Source organism: Camponotus vicinus, unplaced genomic scaffold, assembly GCF_025532165.1.
Source record: "Camponotus vicinus isolate PSW18456_S1 unplaced genomic scaffold, iyCamVici1.0 SCAF_3, whole genome shotgun sequence".
In the NCBI taxonomy this organism is placed as follows: domain Eukaryota; kingdom Metazoa; phylum Arthropoda; class Insecta; order Hymenoptera; family Formicidae; genus Camponotus; species Camponotus vicinus.
Window position 1 is genome coordinate 8,120,442 of NW_028141967.1, and position 24,419 is coordinate 8,144,860.

The window sequence follows — 24,419 nt, forward strand, 5'->3', positions numbered from 1 at the left end:
TCACAGTCGAGATCCAAAAATGATTTTGATTAATATTAATTTGCTTATTGTTTATCGATTGATTATGATTGGTTAATTCGCTTACTGTATAACAATAAGTTTATATTATTATAGATTTTGCAGGTTTCAGAGAGGATATGCATAAAAACGCAATCGACTACATCCATAATTATAATAATAAATTATAATAAAATGTAATATATCGTTGTTTAAATTTTTCAAATTCCGCGCAAATTGCAGATCAACCATTCATCTGTATTAATAAAAATTTTTTTATTTTATGAAATTTTTATTGACTCAGATTCGTGTGTGTTCATTATGTTCATTATTGAAAATGTTTTGTTATATCGTTTTATATTTGCATTTATTTTTTTATTGGTTTTGCAATAAATATAAGTTTTACATAATTTTTTATTTGTGTATGTTCATGTAAAGTTACTTCCCTTTTACTATTAAGATAAAATTTTATAAATAAAACCGAAAAAATATTTATTTTTATAAAAATTATATATTTATAGGAAAAATAATTAAGATAAAAAATATAATTTGTTCATATAAGAATTTTTCAATGTATTTTATTTATTTTTTTAAAAATAATAAATATAATTATATTAACAAGAGCTACTATAATTTTATGAAATACAATTATGTATAATAAATTCAGCTATCTTTAGTTTTAATAAAAAGATTAAAGATTTTCTATTTTCTAATATAATAATTAACATATATTATAAATTATGTAAAAAATTTTATCATTAAAGAAAATCTTTTTAATATTAAAATTTTGTTAATTATAGAAATATTTAGAGTTTATTAAAAGTTTTTAATAAAAATTTAAATTTTTTGTGTAAAAATTTTAAAAATACTAAAAATAAAATATAGAATACTACAAATATCAAATATAGAATACTACAAATTTTAAATATACTCTCAAAATACTAGGTGAGAATTTTAAATAATACTTAGAAATTACATTTTTAGTTTATGTTAAGAGAAATGTGTATACATCTATCATACATCCATAACCGACGTCTAATGAACATCCATGATGGATTTACAGACGACATCTACCGTGGAAATAATATGGATTTCTATTAGAAATCCATCGAACATCCACCGTGGAGATAGAGATTGCATGGAGGTATGGAGATTATATGGACCTTCAATGGATGTCATGTGTGGGTCCTTCGCTTACTGCTATGTGATGTACTTTCTCGCAATTTCTGTCAGAAATATATATAAAGTCGCGATTATTAAAAGATTAAAAGTATAGTAACTATTTCTATCACTTTAATTTCTGATATCTGATACAAGCAGACGAGATTCAAAATATTAAACTGATTGAAATCAATAGAATAAATGGAAAATTATTCATTTACTGTCTATTTGAAGCATAAAGGAAGAATTTAATTCTACATAAATTATATCTCAAGTTTTATAAGTTAAATTTAATTACTTTCACCATTTACTTTATTATTAATTTAATTAAATTGAACTAGTCCTTCACTATGTGAGATATAATTACGATATAATGGGTGACACCCGATTGGCCACGTCGTCAATTGGCCAATTCAAAATAAGACTCTCTGATTGGTCAATCGTTGCTGGTTACCCTAGGCACAGGTCGATATAATTGGCTGTGATCAATCGCAACGTGATCAAACGAGGCACTCCCGATATAACATATATTACATATTATATGTTATGTTAGAAGAAAATTGTAATTAATCGATAACTCATCGATAATAGTCTTATTTAGCATCTGTAATAATCAATAACAATTTTGTTGCATTCATATTATATATTTATATGAATGATTAGAAGCTACAGATTCTGCTCGGGATCTGCTGCCAATCCGCTATCAGATTACGCGTGCCCAGATCTTGCTCGGTTTCTGCCGCCAATTTGACGTCAAGTCATGTTAGCAGATTCTGCTCGATTTGCTGACAATCTGCTGTCAGATTCCGTGAGCAGGTTTTGCTAGCAAATCGTGAGCCTATTGTGGACATAACGGATGCCAATCTGCTAGCAACTTTTGTGGAAATCTGTCGCCAATCTGTTGGCAAATTGCGTGCATTTTGCTTACCGGGTATATTTCGAGGTTTCGATCATTTTTCCTCTGTATGTTAAAACAAAACAACTATGACTCAATATCTTGTCTTGTCTTTTTATTTGATTGGCAAGGAGCGGGTGAGTTCTGCTCATGCTGTCATAGTTAGGTATAGAGTAGAGTAAGTTATTCTTTCGACAAGAGAAGAATAATGGGGCGGCCGTACCGAGATTCGATCCCGGGATCCATGATTCAGTAGGTAATTACTTTGCCATCTAACAATAAGCCACTCGCCACCCCTAACATTATCTGTATTCTTTTTTCTAATCTGTGCCGTTCCCCACTATGCCTAAACAATAAGACCATTTCAGTAGTTTAATTTATATCGTTTGAAATTCGCATCAAGTTGTACATTTGAGCTAATCAATCAATCAAAAATTTATCCAATCTAACCAATCTAAACTAATATTTATCAAACTATTGGTTAAACTAAATATATATCATCAACATAGAGCATGGACTGTGCCATCTATAAAAGTGGGAAAAATGCGTCAAAAATGAGAAGAATAAAACATGAAGACGGCCAATCTTTCCTTCTTTAATTTTAGTGGTTAACGCTGACTCCTTAAGATAGGAGTCTGAACAATCCGACCATAAACGAAGAGCATATTAAAGAAAGTAAAAAAATGGAAACCAAAAAACGGGAAAATTGGGAAATCGAGGAAACTCGATATTTTCTCAAATTAATGAGAGAACGACAAATAATGAATAGTTTAGACGGAAAAAGATTTCGGGCAGATGATATTTTTAAATACTTAGAATTGCCCATGAAGGAAAAAGGTTATAACAAAACGTCAAAGCAAATGCAAACTAGATTTCGAACTCTGAGGCGTAAGTAAAAATATATTCTATGGGAAGTAAATACATGTAATGTGGTTGATAATTTTTTTTATTTATTGAACAAAAATTTCATATTGTAACGTTATTTGCAATTTAAATAATAGTTCAATATAATAAAATTCGAAGACAAATGGGAAAAAGTGGATCTGGCAATTGCATGTCTTCATTTCCATATGCCGAAGAAATAAGCCAACTTTTGGATTCCCGTCCCATTGCTATAAGGAATGTTATAGACAGCACACTATTACAAAATTTTTCTGAGAGCAATGACAATAGTTGTAAGTGATTTTGTTATATATATAATTTTTATAAAGTATAGTACGTAAAAATCTAATGAAAGCATATACAGGGTGTATCTTTTTAAGTGATGCACAGCTGAAAAAAAAATATATATATATATACAGGGTGAGTTTTATTGCTTGTGTCAATCTTTTTAAATAATTGACAATTATGTACCGATCAATTTATTATGCAGTCGGTAATCTCCCGCCTGATAAAAAGATTGACACAAGCAATAAATCTCACCCTGATGTGTATATATATATATATATATATATATATATATATATATATATATATATATATTATATATTAGATTCAAGCAACACGATCTATGAAGATGAACCAGATCCACGAGACGGCGCAGTTCCAGGATGTTCATCGACATCTGACAATGACTCAACAACAACATACTGCGTGTTACAAGAAGATTTGTCAAGCAACTCGAATACCATGAATCTAAGTACGATTAATAGTGATATAAGTACGGTGAATAGTGATATTCGTATAAAAAAACGTAAAGTGAGCAGATCAAATGAAGCTATCACTTTGAGATACGCGGCCAAATTAAAAGAAAATTATGAAGAAGTTCAAAACAAGATTATGACAGAGAATCGATGCTTCATTGAACTGTTAATGGAATGTGAACAACATTTTGAAAAAGAAATAATTAACAATATGTTTGAAAGTCAAAGAAGTATATTAAAAGAAACAACTAATCAATTGTTAGTTGGCTTGCAAAATATTTTTGTTCCTAAAGTTCCGTCTCAACTATCCACAGTTTCAGTTCCTACAGTCAATTCAATCGCTCAAAGTTCCTTTGTAATTTCCCCAGATCATTATTCTTCTCCATTTTCATCATCTAATCTTGAATCGCAAGCTTTTCATTCTTCAAACCCTTTTCGAGTGTGTCCGAGTACTCAGAATATGTTACAGTTTAAAAAAAACTAAGAATTCTGATGAAATTTAAAAATTATTTAATGCCATCAAACCTCATTTGTGTTAGTTTATGTTATGACCAAAGTGCAATTAATTTAATTTAAAGTGTTATTATTTAATTAATTTAAAGTATTTATATATATTTAAAGTATTTATATTTATTTAATTTAAAGTATTATTTTTTAAATTGTACTGTGATTATTATAATAAATTGTACCATGTGATAGTTGTATTATCTGTGCCATGTAATTATAATAACTAATTGTAAGTAATAAATAAGAGAGTTGTATACTAACTGTGACTACTTTAATAACAATATAATCATCGAAATGAATTAATAATTAATAATTCGTGAAGAGCACAAGTTATTTTTATATTATGTTACAAATGTTCTTCGAAGCTCAAAAGTTTCAGTCAAATAATTTTTCAGAGTATCCCTTATCTGATTAGCATTAAAATTATCTAAATTTCGAGCTCTTGTTAATTCTGGTTGCTGAATTTCGGCTTGTTCCTCTATTATTGCATGTTCCCACGCAGGTAAATATTTTTCGTTTCGCGTCTCAACTATGTTATGTACAATACAAGCGGCTGATATTATATGTAGTATATAAGTATAGTGTATATCAATACGTTTAAGTACTCGTCGCCAGCGAGCTTTGAGTCTTCCAAAAGCTATTTCAACACATACGCGGGCAGAATTCAGATATACATTGAAAGATTCTTCCTCAGGAGTAAAGCGAACAGTTTTAGTGTATCCTTTAATGAGCCATTCCAGTAACGGATAAGCAGGATCTCCTATTATAAGATAAGGCACTTCTATATTTAATACTGTTTTCGTTTCCTGAAATATAAGTTCTATATAAATTTCATGAAGTTATAATATAAACGTTATTCAAAGAATGAAACATTTTTTACTAACTTTGGGAATTAATAAATTATGGTTTGTGTACAATTTTGAAGTTTGGAAGACCGCAGCATCATGACACGATCCTGATGAACCACAGTAAATATTACGAAACCTGAGAAATAATGACGTTAACCACTCATTATATTAAAGACAAAAACAGTGAAATAAACAAATTTTATATTTGTACCTGTAGTTATTATCTACAACTGCTTGCAATATCATAGAAGGCCATCCTTTTCGATTAATGTAGTCTCTATATCCATTACTAGGAGGAAGAATAGGAATATGCGTCCCATCAATTGCTCCAATTAATTGTGGAATATGCGTTTTTTTTTCGAAAGCTGCAGCTATTTTACGACACTCATTATTGTCAGGCATGGATATCCACAAACTCATTAATTCCGTATTAATTGCATCACTTACTCTATGAATACATTTCCACACAGTTGTCTTATGAATTCCAAAATTATTTCCGATTATGCGATATTCACAGCAGCTAGATAAGAAGTATAGACAAACAGCAACTTGCTTTTCCACTGATACTGGTTCTCGGGTTCCTATCTGATTTAAATTTGGAGCAAGTTTTTCTCGTAATTGATCACATAACCAGAGAAAAGTTGTTTTTGTCATTCGAAATGTTTCTAACCAGTCTTCCTCTTTAAAGTGATCGTTAACAATTCGATCCCACCAATCAGTACTTCGTTTTTTCATCCATATTTTCCTTTTTCGTGAAAATTGTAATATAGGTCCGAGATCAAGCAAATAATTTGGTAATGTTGAATTTGATAAGTGTTGCGATATAATTTCTTTCAGATGTCTTCGTCGTTTAATTAAAATATTTCGGATGTATACTGTACATTGCATAATCATGTTTTCTATAATTTTCAAGTATACGGCAACAAACAAGCGAGCGATTTCCATGTTCTTTTCCATATTCTTTCCGCTTAATTCAAAATTGAAATAATCTAAAATTTTAATTTCACGTGTTAATTATATATTACATTTTAGTTGAATAAATAAATATTTAATAATTTCCAAATTCATAATGTAACCTACCTAAAATTCACTTTGTTTGTTGACTCACTTACACATCACTTGACTTCTTTCAAATCACAATCCTACCATAAACAAGCATCTAATTTTTCGACATTTTATATTGATACTACTGAAAATCTTGGACTCACTTCATTCGAAAGTTATTAAGTTATTTTAGCTTGGTGGGGATAGGATAAGCTTGAACGTATAAACGCAACTCACTTTAAATAGGAGTTATAACATCAGCGTTATTAAATCGATGTTAGAAGCCGTGTAAACGTAGTCAATAACTACATGCATTTGCAAATGACAGCTGATTAGTTTCAACACAATCCCATGGGACACCCTGTATATACAATGTGTACATGTATATAATAAAACTCTTAATTTCTCATAATTATAATTTTATTTTAATAAATTAATAGTCTAATTTAAACTATAATTTCAAAAATAAGATTCTACATTGTATAAATTATTACATTGTATAAATTGTTGCACTGCAAAACATTTTGCATTTAAATATGTGAAAGAAATATATAAATTATTTTAATATATATAATAAATTAAAATAATTTGTTTTACTGCACAATATATATAGACCATTTAATATTAATTATATTGACCATATTTAGACCAGGAGACGTCATGTGAACACTACAATTGATAACATTGAAAATGTATTAGAAACTAAAATTTTTACAATTATTAAAAATATAAGACTCGAAATATAAAAATTAAACAAATTAGTTTTAATGGCAATACGAATCAAGTGTCGATCTTATAACACAGTTATTTAGTAAAATTTTTACATTACTTAATTTATCTTACTGAACATAACTTTAGAATTAATATGATTTTTACGACTGAAATCACATTAAACCCAATATTTTATTAGAATAATTTTCAATTAGATACATTCTTTTACTTATATAACAACTTTTACTTATATAACAATAAATAAAAGTTATCCGAATTATATTGTGTTCGATGTCATTTCAAACGCAAAAATTTCATTAATCCCTTTTAATCAAAAAGATCAAATATAAAAGATAAAATATTTAATTTTAATTTAATTTTAAATATTTAAAGATAAAAGCTTTAATTTTTATTTTATGGTAATTTAAAGTCGTATATTATTATAAATAACGAAAAAATTCCCGATGTCGCAGATTCCGAAGTTTCTTACATGAGACTTCATTTATAATATTCACGAATATATGTCAAAAAATGAAAGGCATTTTTTATTCATTTGAAAGTAATTTTAATAGAATAATGAGAATTTTGCGATTAAAATAATATCAAACACGATATAAATCGCATAAATTTAGTTAAATATATAATTATAAAATTTTTATTATCAGACTAATTAAAAATTATCCGATTTACGTCGTGTTTGATATCATTTTAATCGCAAAAATCTCTTTAATTCATTAGAATTACTTTCAAACCGATGAAATTAAAAATAAAAGTTTCAATTTTTATTTTATAAGATGTTTACATTTTCGTGAATTGCGAATGAATAGAGGATGCGAAGAAACCGATTGTAAGAGTACTTCGGAACTCTTTGATGATAGGTCATCTCCCTCGCTCTCTACTCATGGTCTTACTTTCTCTGTCACACTTGACAATCGTGATAGACAGCTCGGAAAGATAAGCTGACCCAAGAATCGAGAGCGAGCGAAACAGTAACAAGAACGAGCGAGACAATAATAGGAGCGAGCGAGATAGTAATAGGAGCGAGCGAGACAGTAATAGGAGCGAGCGAGAGCAAAATAATAGCGCGCAAGAAAAATCCGATTCTGGAGCTCGAGGCTCGAGTCCTCGTTGCTCGTGCTATTTCTATCTCGTTCGCTCTTATTGTTATTTCATTCGTCCTTCTCGCTTCCTCATGTAACTCTCGCATCGCTTTTATACATACATACGCACATACATACGTACATACCATACACACACAACATACACACACACACATACACACACACACACACACACACACACACACATATATATATATATATATTTTACATACTATTAGCTGTGCGTAATCTCTTTTGTTTTAATACATATTATGAATTCGAATAATTGATTATATGAGAAAAAAAATTATTTCACTCATTGAAAATGTTTATCATAAAATTTTGCGAGACGTCTTTATATGTGCGTGACGACACACATATATGTATAAAGATGTCTCGCAAAATTTTATGATAAATAAATATTTTTAGTGTGAAATAGTTTTTTCTCATATGATCAATTATTCGAATTTATAATATGTATTAAAACAAAAGAGATTACGCGCAGTTAATAATATGTAATAAAACAATTAATAAGCCCATAATATGTTCTCATACTTTTGATCCACAATTATGGATCTAGTCCGGACACGCACCAATCGATGGTTTTACCATGGCATCGAAAAGTGGATCTGGCCATGTAGTTCCGTCGGTTCTAAAATGGATCTACGGGGCGCCACTGCGCGGCTTAGTGTGGCGGTAGAAACCGTCACACGAAAAACGACGGCATGGCCCCTCTCAGGCTTCTCTCTGCTAAAGGAAGTTAACCATAATACCGAGAGGGTTGCTTCGACTCACACTTCTTTAAAATGGGATAGTAGACCTTACTAAGGAGCTCTGTATCCTCCTGTCTATTCAACCCTTTCACTTGCTGCTGTATATGAACCATCTCCGAAACCATCCTCCTCTTAAACATCGGCTCTCTATCCATTGTTAAAGCTAGAAACCCGTAGAACTTCATGTTAACTGTACAACAATCTGTCTTGTACTAACTCACCTTTTCTTAAATATTTTCAAAGTCATAAGAAATATCAAAAACAGAAGCCTATCATTGTTCCACTACCTGATTTCAATATAAGAAAGGTAAATAATGTCAAACGACAACATAGTTTATATGCGGTGTCATAAAATTACATATTATTCATTAGACATTTTTTGTTTATAACTTTTTAATAAACAATGACACATACGTTCTCCTAATCGAATTTATGTCCCTCTAATCGATGTTCAGAAATTGCAGTTAACGACGAAGAAGGTCTATTAATGTTAAGGCGATGCTCCTTGATTCTCGTCATGAGTTGCCTGCTGATTTGCCCCACATAAGACGCATCACATTCCTTGCAATTAATTTTGTAAACTACGTTATTGCAATTGTAAGTAGGTATTGGATCATTGTGTTTTTAATGATTTTATTTAGCTTATTTGGGATCACGTACCATTGATTTATTTGCCCATCTTGCCCAAGGAGAGAACTTGTCTGTAATATTTTTTATATAAGTAATAATAATAATAATAAATTTATATAATTCCTTATTTGCCGGGACATTCATCCTATCCTATTTTTTTTGAATCCTTCTTCCTTTTCCCAACCTTGTAATCCTTCCGTTGTGACTCCTAAGAGTGATTGGTTTTTAAACTTGTCTTCGATAAAAGTGATATAATACAGGGGCTGTTACAACTGGGTGAGAATTTTGGTCTACCTATAACCACGAATAAAAATCAGTATGTGTATAAGATGATCAAACACATGGAAAAAAATATTTTCAATGAAAAATATTTTGTAGATCCGGTTGTTGCTAATGATATTAGAAACCATTCTCTCCCTATATTTGAAAAATTATTATCTTCTTCTCCTTCCACTTCGCACATTGAATCTATAATTGTCAAGGCGTTGAAACATACGAAAAACTTTTTAAAATTACATCGGATTTGGTTATTACCAAAGCCGATAAGGGAAGTGTGACAGTTGTCCTACGCATGTACTTCCTAAGATGAAGCAAAATTTACTCTTAATAGAGGTCAAGATTAAGTGAACTTTGCTTCATCTTGGAAAGTACATGCGTGGACAATGTGTTCCGCCCTTCTGCGGGGGGCTCCACTTTTTCAGAAGATATAACCTAACCCAACCCGTGTTTGTGATACGGGATACACTTCACTTTGCATAGAAAGTTACAAATGTAACATTTTTCGCGCACAAATAGTTTAATAACTCATTATATTTTGTTGTTAAAGCTAGAAACCCGTAGAACTTCATGTTAACTGTACAACAATCTGTCTTGTACTAACTCACCTTTTCTTAAATATTTTCAAAGTCATAAGAAATATCAAAAACAGAAGCCTATCATTGTTCCACTACCTGATTTCAATATAAGAAAGGTAAATAATGTCAAACGACAACATAGTTTATATGCGGTGTCATAAAATTACATATTATTCATTAGAAATTTTTTGTTTATAACTTTTTAATAAACAATGACCGCCGACTAAAACCTTCACAACATTACTTGATAACATGATCTTGATAACATATGTGAGGATTATTGAAATCGGGAGGTGGTCCGTATAAGTAAATAATAAATTATTAATATTTTTATTAAATATATTTTATAAAAAAAATTATTTCTGTTAAAAATTAATAAATTTTTGCATAAAATAATGATTTAAATACATATATTTTTATTATATTTTTCAACAAATTTTTAATTAAAGAAATTTTGTTTCATTGATAGATTTTGTTTATAATAAATGAACCATATAATATAATATAATATAATATAATATATATATATATATATACCCACACGGAACAAAAACCTCTAATGGATGTCCACTAGACGTCTACCATGGAGATTCGAAACCTCCATTAGATGTCCATGAAACGTCCCGTAAACATCTACTAGACATCCACAGTTCCGCATTTTATACCTCCATTCGACATCCATTAGACGTATTCATAGATGTCATATGTACGTTATACGGAGTAATTATAGATATTGAATGAAGCGTTCATGGATGTCATATGTATGTTATATGGAGTAATTATAGATATTTTGTGGAGCTCTTATGGATGTCAGTTATACGTTATATGGAGTAATTATAGATATTTTGTCGAGCTTTCATGGATGTCATATGTACGTTATATGGAGTAACTATAGATATTTTGTGGAGCTCTTACCCGACAAAAGCAGTACGTGAAATCCACGTTATTACCACGTAGATTAATATCGTTGAATCCACGTGGATATTCGAGTGGATAATCCGCTCAAAAACGGTACTAGAATCTACGTGGAATCTATGTGAAAATTTCATGAACTTTCGAGACATATTACTTTTTTCATTTTTGATAAGTGAATATCTTGGACATTTATAAAAGTATATAAATACACTCGGCCGTAAGAATAATTTTAGTTTTATTTATATTTTATTTTTAATATACGCAATATAAATAGGCTATCCCATTTATCCATTTAATTTCAAATAATCTGTTCCATATTCTGAATCCCAACAAGCGATCCAGATAATTAAGAGTCAAAATTAGTGAAATCGGACACTAAAAATGGACCTATTGAATCCCAATCAGTTTAGTGCACACTTACGTTGCTATATGTGTAGAGAATACTCAGAAAAATTTTTGTCAAAAAATTCGCATTTTTGGCGATGTTATAAACAAATTAATTTATAAACGACTTTTTTTTCAAATTGATATATCTCCGGAAGTACTCGATGAAATTTGATGAAATTTTGAGGGTAGATTCGTGAAAAATAATTTAAAAGAAATAAAAAATAAAATTTATGAAAATTTAAAATTTGTTTTTAAATAATTAATTTTTAAATAAACAATTAAAAAATTAATTTACTTCTCGTAGGTTTAGAAAAAAAAGCTTTGAAGCATAATATTCCTTATGCTTTAAGCTATATTTACGCGAAAGAAAATTACTGTATTTCCAAATAGAATAAGAGTTATGAATATTTTAATGTGAAATGTACGAACGAGATATTTGTCACAGAAGACTCGCATCGAGTTATCTACCTTACAGACTCGCTTTCTATCATTGCAACTTTTGAAATTATTAATCTTATTTAACTGTGACTTGAAAAATGTTTATTATTTAACATTAGTATTCAAATAAATAACAAATACGTTCGTTGGTATATTACTATAAAAAAAAAAAAAAAACAGATCGCAATCTACTGTATCGATATCATTGGTTGAAAAACAAGCAAGAATCGACACGGCGTGTTGTGTTTTGTTTTGTTTTTTTTTTCTTCGAGCAGACGCATTGTCGTTCAGTAAGTCTATTGTCTAAGTTGTAATGACACCTCCGCCAAAATGCTGCAATCCTTTCCAAAAGAAAGGTCACAAGTGCTACCGGATAAATTTAGTGTTTTTGACAAGTGCATGTGACGAAAAATTTCGCAATTGGCAAGGTCAGTACATTTGCCAATCATGTAGAACGCAGCTATATAAGAAAAAAGATCATTTAATAACAGTAAGTAATGTCGCGGAAAAACGAATGGATAAGACTACAGAAGAAGTAGATACGCAAGAGAAAGAAGAAGATATGGATATTGATGTATCGTCCAAGGATCCAGATTATAAGTGTCAAAAAATAGATAAAGAAATAAAACGAATAAAATTAGTTTCCGTTTTAGAAAAAGCTGTCATGGAATCACCTGACGGCAAATTAGATTTTAATTTGTTAGAAAATAATGAAGAGTTTATTCGTAAATCAATTATTAGTCCGAATTCAAGTTTAAATAATGAAGAAAATCATGATAACTGGATCGTGGATTTAAAATCAGCATTATTACAAGCAGCTAATCGAAAAGAGAAAATTTTTTTACTTACAACCATGCCGGTCGAATGGTCTATTCGGAGAACCGCGAAAGAATTTTCAGTGAGCAAACACGTGGTGATAATGGCTCGAAAATTGAAGAAAGAAAATGGTTACGGTACTTATCCCGATAAAAAGAAAGGCAACTCTATGAATATAGACATAATAAATAAAGTGCGAGATTTTTTTCTTTCCGATAATGTGAGTCGAGTTATGCCAGGGATGAAAGATTATAAATCTGTTATTGTTAACGGGAAACGTCGTCATGAAACGGTAATTTAAAATAGAAAATATTATCAACAAATTTATCAATTATTCAATATTATTATAAAAACATTAATTTTGATTTTGATTGTAAATTTACGTTTTTAAATTAAATTTCAAAATTGTTTTCAGAAACGTTTGTTGTTGGGAAATCTATCAGAGTTGCATGCTGATTTTTTAAACAATTGTCCCGATTTAAAAATTTCTTTGTCAGTATTCAGAACATTGAGGCCACCTCAATGTATACTAGCTGGTCCCAAAAATACGCACAACTTCTGCGTCTGCAAAACACACGGAAATATTAGACTAAAATTAAGAGGTCTTCAACACGAATTCGATAGGAAAAAAATCACTTTTGGGACAGACTATAAGCAGTACTTTAACGATATTATTTGTTCAGTCTCAAATGCAAATTGTTTCTGGGAAATTGTAAAAACTGCCCTGGTTTTGATAGAATTATGAAAGAACTACAGTCGATTTTTAAAAAATATGCTATTTCAGAAATAACGTATAATCAGTGGCTCACGACTGATAGGTAATCGTATTCATTTCGTTTTTTCAGTATATCGAAATTTTTATGTTTTGTTTACAATCAAAATTTTGTTTCTAGATGTCAGCTTCTTAGTCAAACAGAAAATCAAAATATTTTTTTGAAAAATCTCAGTACAGATTTATCGATTCTTTTAAAACATGATTTTATTGCGAAATCTCAAGGAAAATATTTACAAGAATTGAAAGACTCGATAGGTGACGGTGAATTCATAGTTACTTTAGATTTTTCAGAAAATTATTCTTTCCATGTCCAAGATGCGATACAATCGCAGCACTGGTCAAAAGACCAAGCCACATTACATGTATATGTAATATATTACAAAAAAAATGGTGTAAAACAACATGTTAACTTCGTAGTCTTCTCTGAATATATAAATCACGATGCTGCTGGTGTACATTTGTACAATTCTAGAATGATAAGTTTTTTAAAAAAAAAATTTGGCGCGAAGAACATCAAGAAAATTATTTATTTCTCCGATGGAGCAGGCTCTCAATATAAAAACAAATATAATTCACGCCGGCGGAAGATGGCGTTATTCTTCAATTTAATATATAATTGTAGGCGACCGAGAAGTATCGAGTTGAAGGGTCTGAATAGCTCAGTGGTAAGAGCAGTCGCCCGGCAAGCGAAAGACTCGGGTTCGATTCCCGATTCAGCGACTTTCGGCCCGATATTTTTCTCGCCTACAACATTACAGGGGGGAAAGAGGGATAATAATTAAATAAATTCTCGAATTGAGAATTATTTAAAATTTGCTTGGTATCGTACCAAGAAAATTTGTGCCCTGTGCACACAAATAAGTTTCAACGAAAAACTTATTTTCTCGTTGAACTTACGCACTATCATCCGCGTTTAGCTCTTATGGCCTTTAAATTTAAGTTTATGTTTTAATACACAGAGCCTAATTTCTTATAGTTATTTAAATATAATTTTATAAATTTATTGAATCACGAGAAGGATTTTAAAATTGAAGCCGAATGGCACTTTTTTGCAACCGCGCACGGTAAAGGGGCTTGTGACAGCATTGGTGGGTGCATTAAAAGAAATGCATATCGTGCAAGCTTACAAAATAAAAACGACAAGCAAATAACAACGACAAAAAAATTGTGCGAATGGGCAAAAAACTTTTTTAAAAAAATATTTTTTGATTTTACTTCTTTGATAGAATACGAGAAACATAAGAAAAAATTGGAAGCGCGTTTCTCCACAGCAAAAAGTATCCCAGGAACGCGACAATTTCACTGTTATAAAATAGTTAATTCAACTACTATGGAATGTAAAATTTTTTCAAAACATACCGAAAGCGTAAAAGTGAATATATAAATATAAACATGTACTTATGGATATATATGATGTATAAAACGCACACGTATTTGTTATTTATTTGAATACTAATGTTAAATAATAAACATTTTTCAAGTCACAGTTAAATAAGATTAATAATTTCAAAAGTTGCAATGATAGAAAGCGAGTCTGTAAGGTAGATAACCCGATGCGAGTCTTCTGTGACAGATATCTCGTTCGTACATTTCACATTAAAATATTCATAACTCTTATTCTATTTGGAAATACAGTAATTTTCTTTCGCGTAAATATAGCTTAAAGCATAAGGAATATTATGCTTCAAAGCTTTTTTTTCTAAACCTACGAGAAGTAGATTAATTTTTTAATTGTTTATTTAAAAATTAATTATTTAAAAACAAATTTTAAATTTTCATAAATTTTATTTTTTATTTCTTTTAAATTATTTTTCACGAATCTACCCTCAAAATTTCATCAAATTTCATCGAGTACTTCCGGAGATATATCAATTTGAAAAAAAAGTCGTTTATAAATTAATTTGTTTATAACATCGCCAAAAATGCGAATTTTTTGACAAAAATTTTTCTGAGTATTCTCTACACATATAGCAACGTAAGTGTGCACTAAACTGATTGGGATTCAATAGGTCCATTTTTAGTGTCCGATTTCACTAATTTTGACTCAATATATTATAATTATATATTTTTGTTTATATATTTAATGTCTTAACAAGATATATTGTGTGTGTGAATATGACAATTTGTAGTGAAAAAGGTAAAAATTTTATGAATGTGAAAAATGCTTATTTTACAAAAGTTGTTCAATTTTTTTCGGTATATTTACAAATCTAACACTTGAAACTTATAATTTTCTGTTTTTCCTTCGTAGAAATTGAAAAACATATACAAATATAGAAAATATGTACAATAATAAACTTATTTTAGAAAATCGTACTAAAAAAATCTTTAGGATATTCTCTCTTTTTACCTAAAATTTTTAACAAAAATATCTAAAAGATCAGAGAGAGACTGTTCAACAAATTTTTTATAAGATTCGAAATAGACATTCTGTGATATGTATCTTCAATTTTCATTTTCATAGATTGTATTCTCAACAACCGTCATTCGGTCCTGCTTGCCGTTTGGCAAAACGATGGTTATCAGCACAATTGTTAGATGACACTCACGTATCGGAAGTTGTAATTGAATTGCTTATGGCGTCAATATATTTAATGCCAGAACCTTATAAATTAGCTCAGATGCCGCAAGTGGCATTTCTACGATTTCTAGAAGTTGTTGCAAGATCTCATTGGAATACTGATCCTGTCATCATTAATTTCAATGGTGAAATGACTAAGTTTTGATATATTTCCAATTTTTCATTACTGTAAAAATTTTTGCAAATGAATCATTATAAAATAATTACTTAAATAATTAATTAAATTACTGAAATAATTGATAAATTTTTCTCTTTTTCTTTTTTTACCCGGAAAATTTATTATATATTCTATTTATTATTCTATTATTTATTATATATATTCAGATATATAAAAAGATAAACAGAAATGCAATCTCTTTTATTCCAAATTTATCTATGTGTAATTGCTTTTGAGCTTATTTACATAATATATATATATTAATATATTACATTAATTTGTTTTCCAGATGAAATCTCCGCCGTAGAAACATTATTTGATACAACTCGCACTTCGTTACCACCCTTATTCATATCTACCTCTTATGATCAACAGAAATCCTTGCGGACAAGGAGAGCGCCACCTCAGTTGATTTTAAATCGTATGAGTGCACTCGCGAAGGTATCATTAAGATTATTTCACAATCTATTGTTCGATAATATAGATATAAAACCTATATTTCGTCCTTCATTGCAGGAATATGATTGTTTGTTATATCTGAAGTCAAATATGAATCCTAGAAAACTGCAGGCGGTCGATGTATCCAATAATGTGGAAATAATTGATCTGCATCCGTATAAAGCGCATTCACTTAAAAAAATTCCAGTCATAGACTTTGATCCTGTGCAATGTTTTCTGAAAGATCTAAGAGTTAGTATTTGAAATAATTAACAAGCGATTGTATTGTTAAATTGTATGAATGGGTTTATACACGCTTTAAAAACAAAAAAAGAAAAAAAATTATATATTTGTATTATCATGATTGACGCTACTGCTATATCTAAATCATTTTTTGTATTCTACATTTATTTTTCTTTTATTTCTCCAGGATTACAATGATTATGCCTTATTCTTCCATGACACTTATAGTGGTATAGTGATTGGAGTTCTGTTGAAACCCGATGTTTTCGAGCGTGAGGATTTTAAAGTGGCAGATATTGTAGAAAACTCGACAGCAATAGTAAACTTGTTTTAAATATATCGGCATGTGAATAATATTTCTTTCTAACACAATTAATATTGATTTGTAGTTGCTTTAAAAGGAAGAGTCGCGTTACAAATGGGTAGTAACGAATTGCTGATAACAGAGCTGGTTCTCAAAAATGTGTTAACAGTTTTACAATCAGCAGAAATAGTAGCGCTGCTATCAGCACTGATCTTTCAACAACACAGATTTAGAATCTACACTCACACCGAATCTCGCTAATGTACGTATCATCAATTATCTTTTTTTTTAATAATTAATAAAGTTTAAAGAAAATTACATATCAAATAATTAAGAGCATCGGAAAGCTAAAACAATGTTCTTTTTAAATTATAAAATATAAAAGAGTAATTTTCTATTCATTTTGTAATGTTCTTCCATAAAATCTGACATTTTTAAAATATGAGCTAAAGGATAGGATTTCTATTGACATGCGCTTTTAGTATTATAATTATTTTTTTTACTAGATAAATATATAACCAATAAATGTATCTATTTAATAATATTTAATATTTTTGTGTTAAATACAAAATATTATTTTATAAAATATTCAGTTGTATGTATATAGTTCTTAGTTATACTGTAAGATAAGGGAGATAAAAAAAAATAAATAGAAATCTTCTAATAATATGAAAAGTGCATGTCAATAGAAATCCTATCCTTTAGTTCATATTTTAAAAATGTCAGATTTTATGGAAGAACATTACAAAATGAATAGAAAATTACTCTTTTATATTTTATAATGTAAAAAGAACATTGTTTTAGCTTTCTGATGCTCTTAATTATTTGATATGTAATTTTCTTTAAACTTTATTAATTATTAAAAAAAAAGATAATTGATAAATTACATATTATATTACTATAAATAAACAAAAAATATTATAATTATATTATTATTTATTTATACAATAAATAATATATTATATTATTATAAATAAAAATATTATATAAAATATAATAATATTATTTATTTATTTATATTTTTTATTTATATTATTTACATTAATTCTCAATTCCGATCACTTCACTTTTGACTTTTTTTGCATAATTCAAGTCCTCGTTTGTTGTGTGTAATTATTCGATAAATTATATGTATGTGAAACGCTAAAAGAAAAGATAATGTATTTAATGTATTTACATTAATTCATCGTTCTATCAATATTCAAGTTTTCTCTTTCTTTTAAAAATAATAATGAAATCTTGAATGTATAAAATTTATTGAGTTATGCGGTAAGCTTCACGAAATGATGTGTTTTGTTATGTGATATGACAGTTTGTGTTATATTGTACGAGGTTAAAAAAAGTGTTGCGCTTTAAAACTTCTGCAAATTTATACAAGAGTAAGTGTGTAGAATATTAAATTAAAATTAATATTTTTTATTGTTAAATTAAAATTAATTTTTATTTCTATTGTTAACTAATAAAAAAATACAAATTAACTTTTATATATTACAACTTATATGTACAACTTTTTTCATTAAATACATTAGATAATTAAATACGTGTTAAAAATTAAATATTAAGAATGTAGCATACAATTTCTATTATAAAATCTTTAATTATAATATTAAATTTCTTCACGCACAGGCAAGAAGCACAATTGCAAAAAAGAAAAAAAGTATATCATGTATACCATATCCGTTCTAATCTGACACACGCCAGTATCAAGAAAGTATATAACGCCTCGATCGATCTCGGTCGATTGCAACTATCAACAATTTTTGCCTTCGTGAGAGCAACCGCATCCCGTTTCATCATACGCACGAGTTAAAATCGACGCGACTAAGCTCGACTAGGCTCGACTCATCTTGGCAGCGCGAAGCAAGTATACTAATACAGATGCTCGGCTCAGTAGTAAACACGAAAAATAAAAGAAAAGTTAAATTTTTATCATTATCTTAAGTCCCCCTTGAAACCATACAATTTTTATTTGAAACATTTTTCGTATGTTTTATGTTTTTCAAGATATTTGCTTGCGGAAATTAGAATGGGACACTGCAATGTATACAGGGTGGTGAGTCATTTTAAGTTACCCACCCCAATAACTTTTTTATTTTTGATCGTACAAAAAAATGTTTCAAATAAAAGTTGTTTGACTTAAAGGGGGACAATGATGGCAAAAATTTGACCTTGGATAGTCATTTGAGAGTTACATAAAGGTCACCTTCAATTTCTTAATTATAAATTCCCATTTTTTATCGCATATTCTTGTAACTTATCTCGAGAGCTTTCCAAAACACTATAAGAAAGTATTTTTCTCTCAAATATTTTTTAAGTTATAAAGTTTGAAGTTAATAATTTTTTGACATAAAATATAAAATATCTTGTAAAATATTCAGTTTTTAGTAATCTTACCTTATACTTTTATGCTTGGAATAATAAGACCAATCAATTGGTATAAAGAAAACACATAGTTACTTTTTTAAGAAAAATTACGCAGCTGTATGTTTCAAATTACATATTTTTTTTAAGCAACTATATGTTTTCTTTGCATCAATTGATTAATCCCATTATTCCATGCATAAAAGTATTAAGGTAACATTACTGAAAACTGAATATTTTACAAGATATTTTACAATTTTATGTCAAAAAATTGTTAACTTTAAACTTTATAACTTAAAAAATATTTAAGAGAAAAATACTTTCTTATAGTATTTTGGAAAGCTCTTGAGATAAGCTACAAGAATGTGCATTAAAAAATATGCATTTCCATTTAAGAAATTGAAGGAGACTTTGTAATCTTCAAACGACTGTCTAAAGTCAAACCAATAATTTTATCTTATGTTCCTCTCGAAGTTAAAAAATTTGTATGAAACATTTTTTCGTATCTTTCATACTTTCTAAAATATTTAAATGGATAAATTAAAATAAGCCACCTTGTATATGTATATAAGATGTTTCATTTATCTCTTACACCTTAAATAATTTTTTTATTTTTGATTGTATAACAAAATGTTTCAAATAAAAATTGTTTGACTTGAAGAGGAACAGAAGATGTCGCTACTAATATTTTTTTAAAAGATCAATGTTAATTATGTTTATTTAAATAAAATTACTATATTTTTATATATAAATTGATTCTACGTAACATTCTGTGTAAAAAGTTATAAGGGTAAAATGACTAAAAAATGAATAGTTTACGAGATATTTTATATTTTAATTTGACATAATCTTACGTAAATTATGAAATATCTCATAAAATATTCATTTTCCAATCTTATCTTTTAATACTTTTATGCACAAAATAACGAGAGGAATCGATTGGTGCAAAGAAAACACATAGTTGTTTTAAAAAAATATATAATTTATACATAACCATCAACTACATATTTTTTTTTAATAACTATAGATGATTTTTTTACATCAATCGATTTCTCTCATTATTTTGTGTATAAAAGTATTAAGGTGAAATAATAGGAAAATGAATATTTTACGAGATATTGCATAATTTACGTAAAATTATGTCTAAAGTATCTCGTAAACTATTCACTTTTTGGCCATTCTGCTCCTATAACTTTTATACAAAATATTGCTTAAAATTGATTTATATTAAAAAAATATAGTAGTCTCATTTAAAAAAACATAAATAACCTTTAAATCACTTTGAAAAAAAGCCTTTTGAAAAAATGTCAGTAGTGGCGTCTTTTATCCCCTTTCAAATCAAATAATTTTTATTTAAAATATTTTGTTGTACAATTAAAAATAAAATAGTTAATATTTGAAGTGTAAGAGTTAAATAAAATATCCTATATATGTATATATATATATATGTATATTTGTATACAAAGGATGTCCCAAAAGTCTGAAAACAGTCGAATATTTCATAAACTATATACATGTTAGAAAAAATCTTTCAGACATAACTTGTAGGGCTTTAAATGGCACATTATATAGTAATATTAATGTAACCTTGAATAGCACCATCAAGATCACGAAAAAATTGCTTTGAATTTTTTTAATGAAAATCCCCTGTACTTTTATTTGCATATTCTTGTAGCTTATCTCGAGAGCTTTCTAAAAACTATAATAAAATATTTTTCTCTTAAGTATTTTTTGAGTTATAAGATTTGAAGTTTACAGTATTTTGATATAAAATATAAAATATTTAGTTTTTTGTAATCTTACCTTAATACTTTTATGCATAGAATAACGAAACCAATCAAATGATGTAAAGAAAATATAATTGCTTTAAAAAAAAAATTACATAATTTGCAACATATTTTTTTTTTAATCAATTATGTATTTTCTTCACACCAATTAATTGATCTTATTATTCTGTACATAAAAGTATTAAGGTAAGATTACCAAAAACTAAATATTTTATATTTTATGTCAAAATACTGTAAACTTCAAGTACTATAACTCAAAAAGTACTTACTTAAGATAAAAATATACTACTCAAAAAAATTAGGGGAGCACTTTAAAAATTGCAAAATTTGATGATTTTCAAGAAGTCATATCTCTGCTTAGGGAGGTCGTAGGACAATGTTCCTAGGCGCATTTTAATAGGTGAAGCCTCTACTTTAAAGAGAGTAAGGTCGCATTATTCGTTTCATCGAACTATGTTTCGTGTGAGCTCCAAAATCAGATCGTGAAAAAATTCTGAAAATTTCATGACTTTATAGTCGTCCACGGATAAAACAAGGATGGAAACCAAAAATGCCACTACATTAGCTTTAAAGTAGGAAGCTTTTCCTTTAAAATGTCGTCAAGAACATTGTTCTATTGTAGTTAGGAGCCGAGTTATAACGCGAATGTCGGCGGTATTGCTCAAAATTATGCAAAACGCAAGGTTATTTGAAAACGCGATAACTCGGCTCCTAGATATGATAGAACAATGTTCTTAGCAGCATTTTAAAGGGAAAGCTTCCCACTTTAAAGCTAATGTGGTGATATTTTTGGTTTCATCCCTGCTACAAAGACGACTACAAAGTCATGAAATTTTCAGAATTTTTTCACGATCTGATTTTGGAGTTCACACGAAACATAGTTCGATGAGATGAATAATGCGATCTTACCCTCTTTAAAGTAGAGGCTTCATCCATTAAAATACGCCCAAGAATATTGTTCTACGACCTCCCTAAGCGAAGATATGACTTCTTGAAAATCATCAACTTTTGCAATTTTTAAAGTGTTCCCCTAATTTTTTTGAGTAATGTATTATAGTGTTTTGGAAAGCTCTCAAGATAAGCTACAAAAATATGCAATAAAATATAGGGGTTTCCATTTAAAAAATTCAAAATAATTTTTTCGTGATCTTGATGGTGCTATTCAAGATTATATTAATATTACTATGTAATGCGCCATTTAAAGCTCTACAAGTTATGTCTGAAAGATTTTTTTCTAACATGCATAGTTTATGAAATATTCAACTGTTTTCAGACTTTTGGAATACTCTATATGTATACAGGATGTCCCATTTTAAAAGTTCCACCCTCATAACTCATCAGGATCAACGTTTGAAGGAACACGACTTGGATAAAAGTTGTAGGGAACAAAGGAGGCTATCTAATAGTGACCTTGGATTCGACATTAAAGGTCATTTTCAAGGTCATTTGAAGGTAACATTTAATTTTTTAAATGGAACTCCCTATTTTTTACTTATTCCTGTAGCTTATGTCGAAAGCTTTCCAAAACACTATAATTTAGTTTTCATTAAGTACTTTCCAAGTTATGAGGCTTGAAATCATTTCTTAATTTTACATAAACCGTAAAATATCTTGTAAAATATTTATTTTTTGATTATCTTACCTTAATACTTTTATGTACAAGATAATGAGAGGAATCAATTGGTGTAAAGAAAATACACAGTTGTTACGAAGAAAAAATATGTAATTGTTAATTGCAAATTACATATTTTTTCTTCGAAACAACTGTGTGTTTTCTTTACACCAATTGATTCCTCTCATTATTTTGTACATAAAAGTATTAAGGTAAGAATCGAAAAATGAATATTTTACTAGATATTTTATGGTTTATGTAAAATTTAGAAATTATTTCAAGTCTCATAACTCAAAAAGCACTCAATGAAGAAATACTTTATTATAGTGTTTTGGAAAGCTCTCAAGATAAGCTACAGGAATAAGTAAGAAAAAATAGGGGGTTCCATTTAAAAAATTGAAGGTGACCTTCAAATGACCTTGGAAATGACCTTTAATGTCGAATCCAAGGTCACAATTAGATAGCCCCCTTTGTTCCCTACAACTTTTATCCGAGTCGTTTTCCTTCAAACGTTGCTCCTGAAAAGTTATGAGGGTGGAACTTTTAAAATGGGACACCCTGTATATGTATGTATACATACATATATATATATCAGGGTGTCTCCTGCGTCGAGGTCAATCGCTCAGGAGATGAATGGGAATCCAAAAACAAGAAGCGTCGTCTACAATAGGTGGAATAAGCTTGACGTAAGAAGTAAGAGTAAGCGTAAGATATAAAAATAATGCATTTCGCCCTTACTTCAGTTCTCTTAAACCGAAAATAGTTCTCTTACTCTTAAGAGAACTATTTCCGATTTAAGAGAGCTGGAATAAGGGCGTAAGCGAAATGAATTATTTTTATTTCTTACGCCTACTCTTATTTCTTACACCAAGCTTACTCTACTTATTATAGACGACGCTAGAAAGATAGTTGATATTGTTAAATATAGATCCAGAAATGTGTTGTTTTCGAGTTATTGCCATTCTTACGTTGAAATTTGAAATTGCTTTGTTTTCGAATTTTTTTTATCAAAATTGAAATAAAAGATAGTTTTTATGTTTTATAACATATAATTAATTTAATTATGTTATGAAATTCATTAAAACCATCTCTTGTTTTAATTTTGACAAAATAAGATTGAAACATTTTTTAATACATTATGTTCAATACTCATAATGGAGATTATAAATTTCCAATGAAATTTATCTAATATCTATATATTTAAACATATAAATATTTACTTTTTGCAGTTTAAAGAGAAATAAAAAGAGAGAGAGAAGAAAGAGAGAGAGAGAGAGAGAAAGAACAAAAGAAAGTGAAAAAAAAGAAAAGTAAAAAAAAAAGAAAAAAGTAGAGACACAAAAAGGTTTGTATATATTTTTTAAAATTATTTTAATATATCCAATTCTCTTTTTACATGATTTTTATATTTTTTTTAAGTAATTCTTTTTACACGATTTTTT

General features: G+C 28.6%; 1 protein-coding gene across 4 annotated transcripts in view; it reads left to right on the forward strand.

Moving 5' to 3' along the window:
- LOC145969170 (nucleolar protein 6-like) overlaps positions 1–24,419 on the forward strand; it is a 75,782-nt gene that overhangs the window by 47,417 nt on the left and 3,946 nt on the right. Inside the window, exons 2-8 of one of the 4 annotated variants that reach the window (XM_083095060.1) lie at positions 15,959–16,200; positions 16,522–16,673; positions 16,749–16,922; positions 17,101–17,232; positions 17,303–17,479; positions 18,844–19,077; positions 24,207–24,322. In XM_083095060.1, the coding sequence (XP_082951186.1) occupies positions 15,959–16,200; positions 16,522–16,673; positions 16,749–16,922; positions 17,101–17,232; positions 17,303–17,311 (709 nt within the window). In that variant the 3' untranslated portion in view covers positions 17,312–17,479; positions 18,844–19,077; positions 24,207–24,322. The other 3 variants (XM_083095058.1, XM_083095056.1, XM_083095057.1) reach the window with 3 other exon arrangements.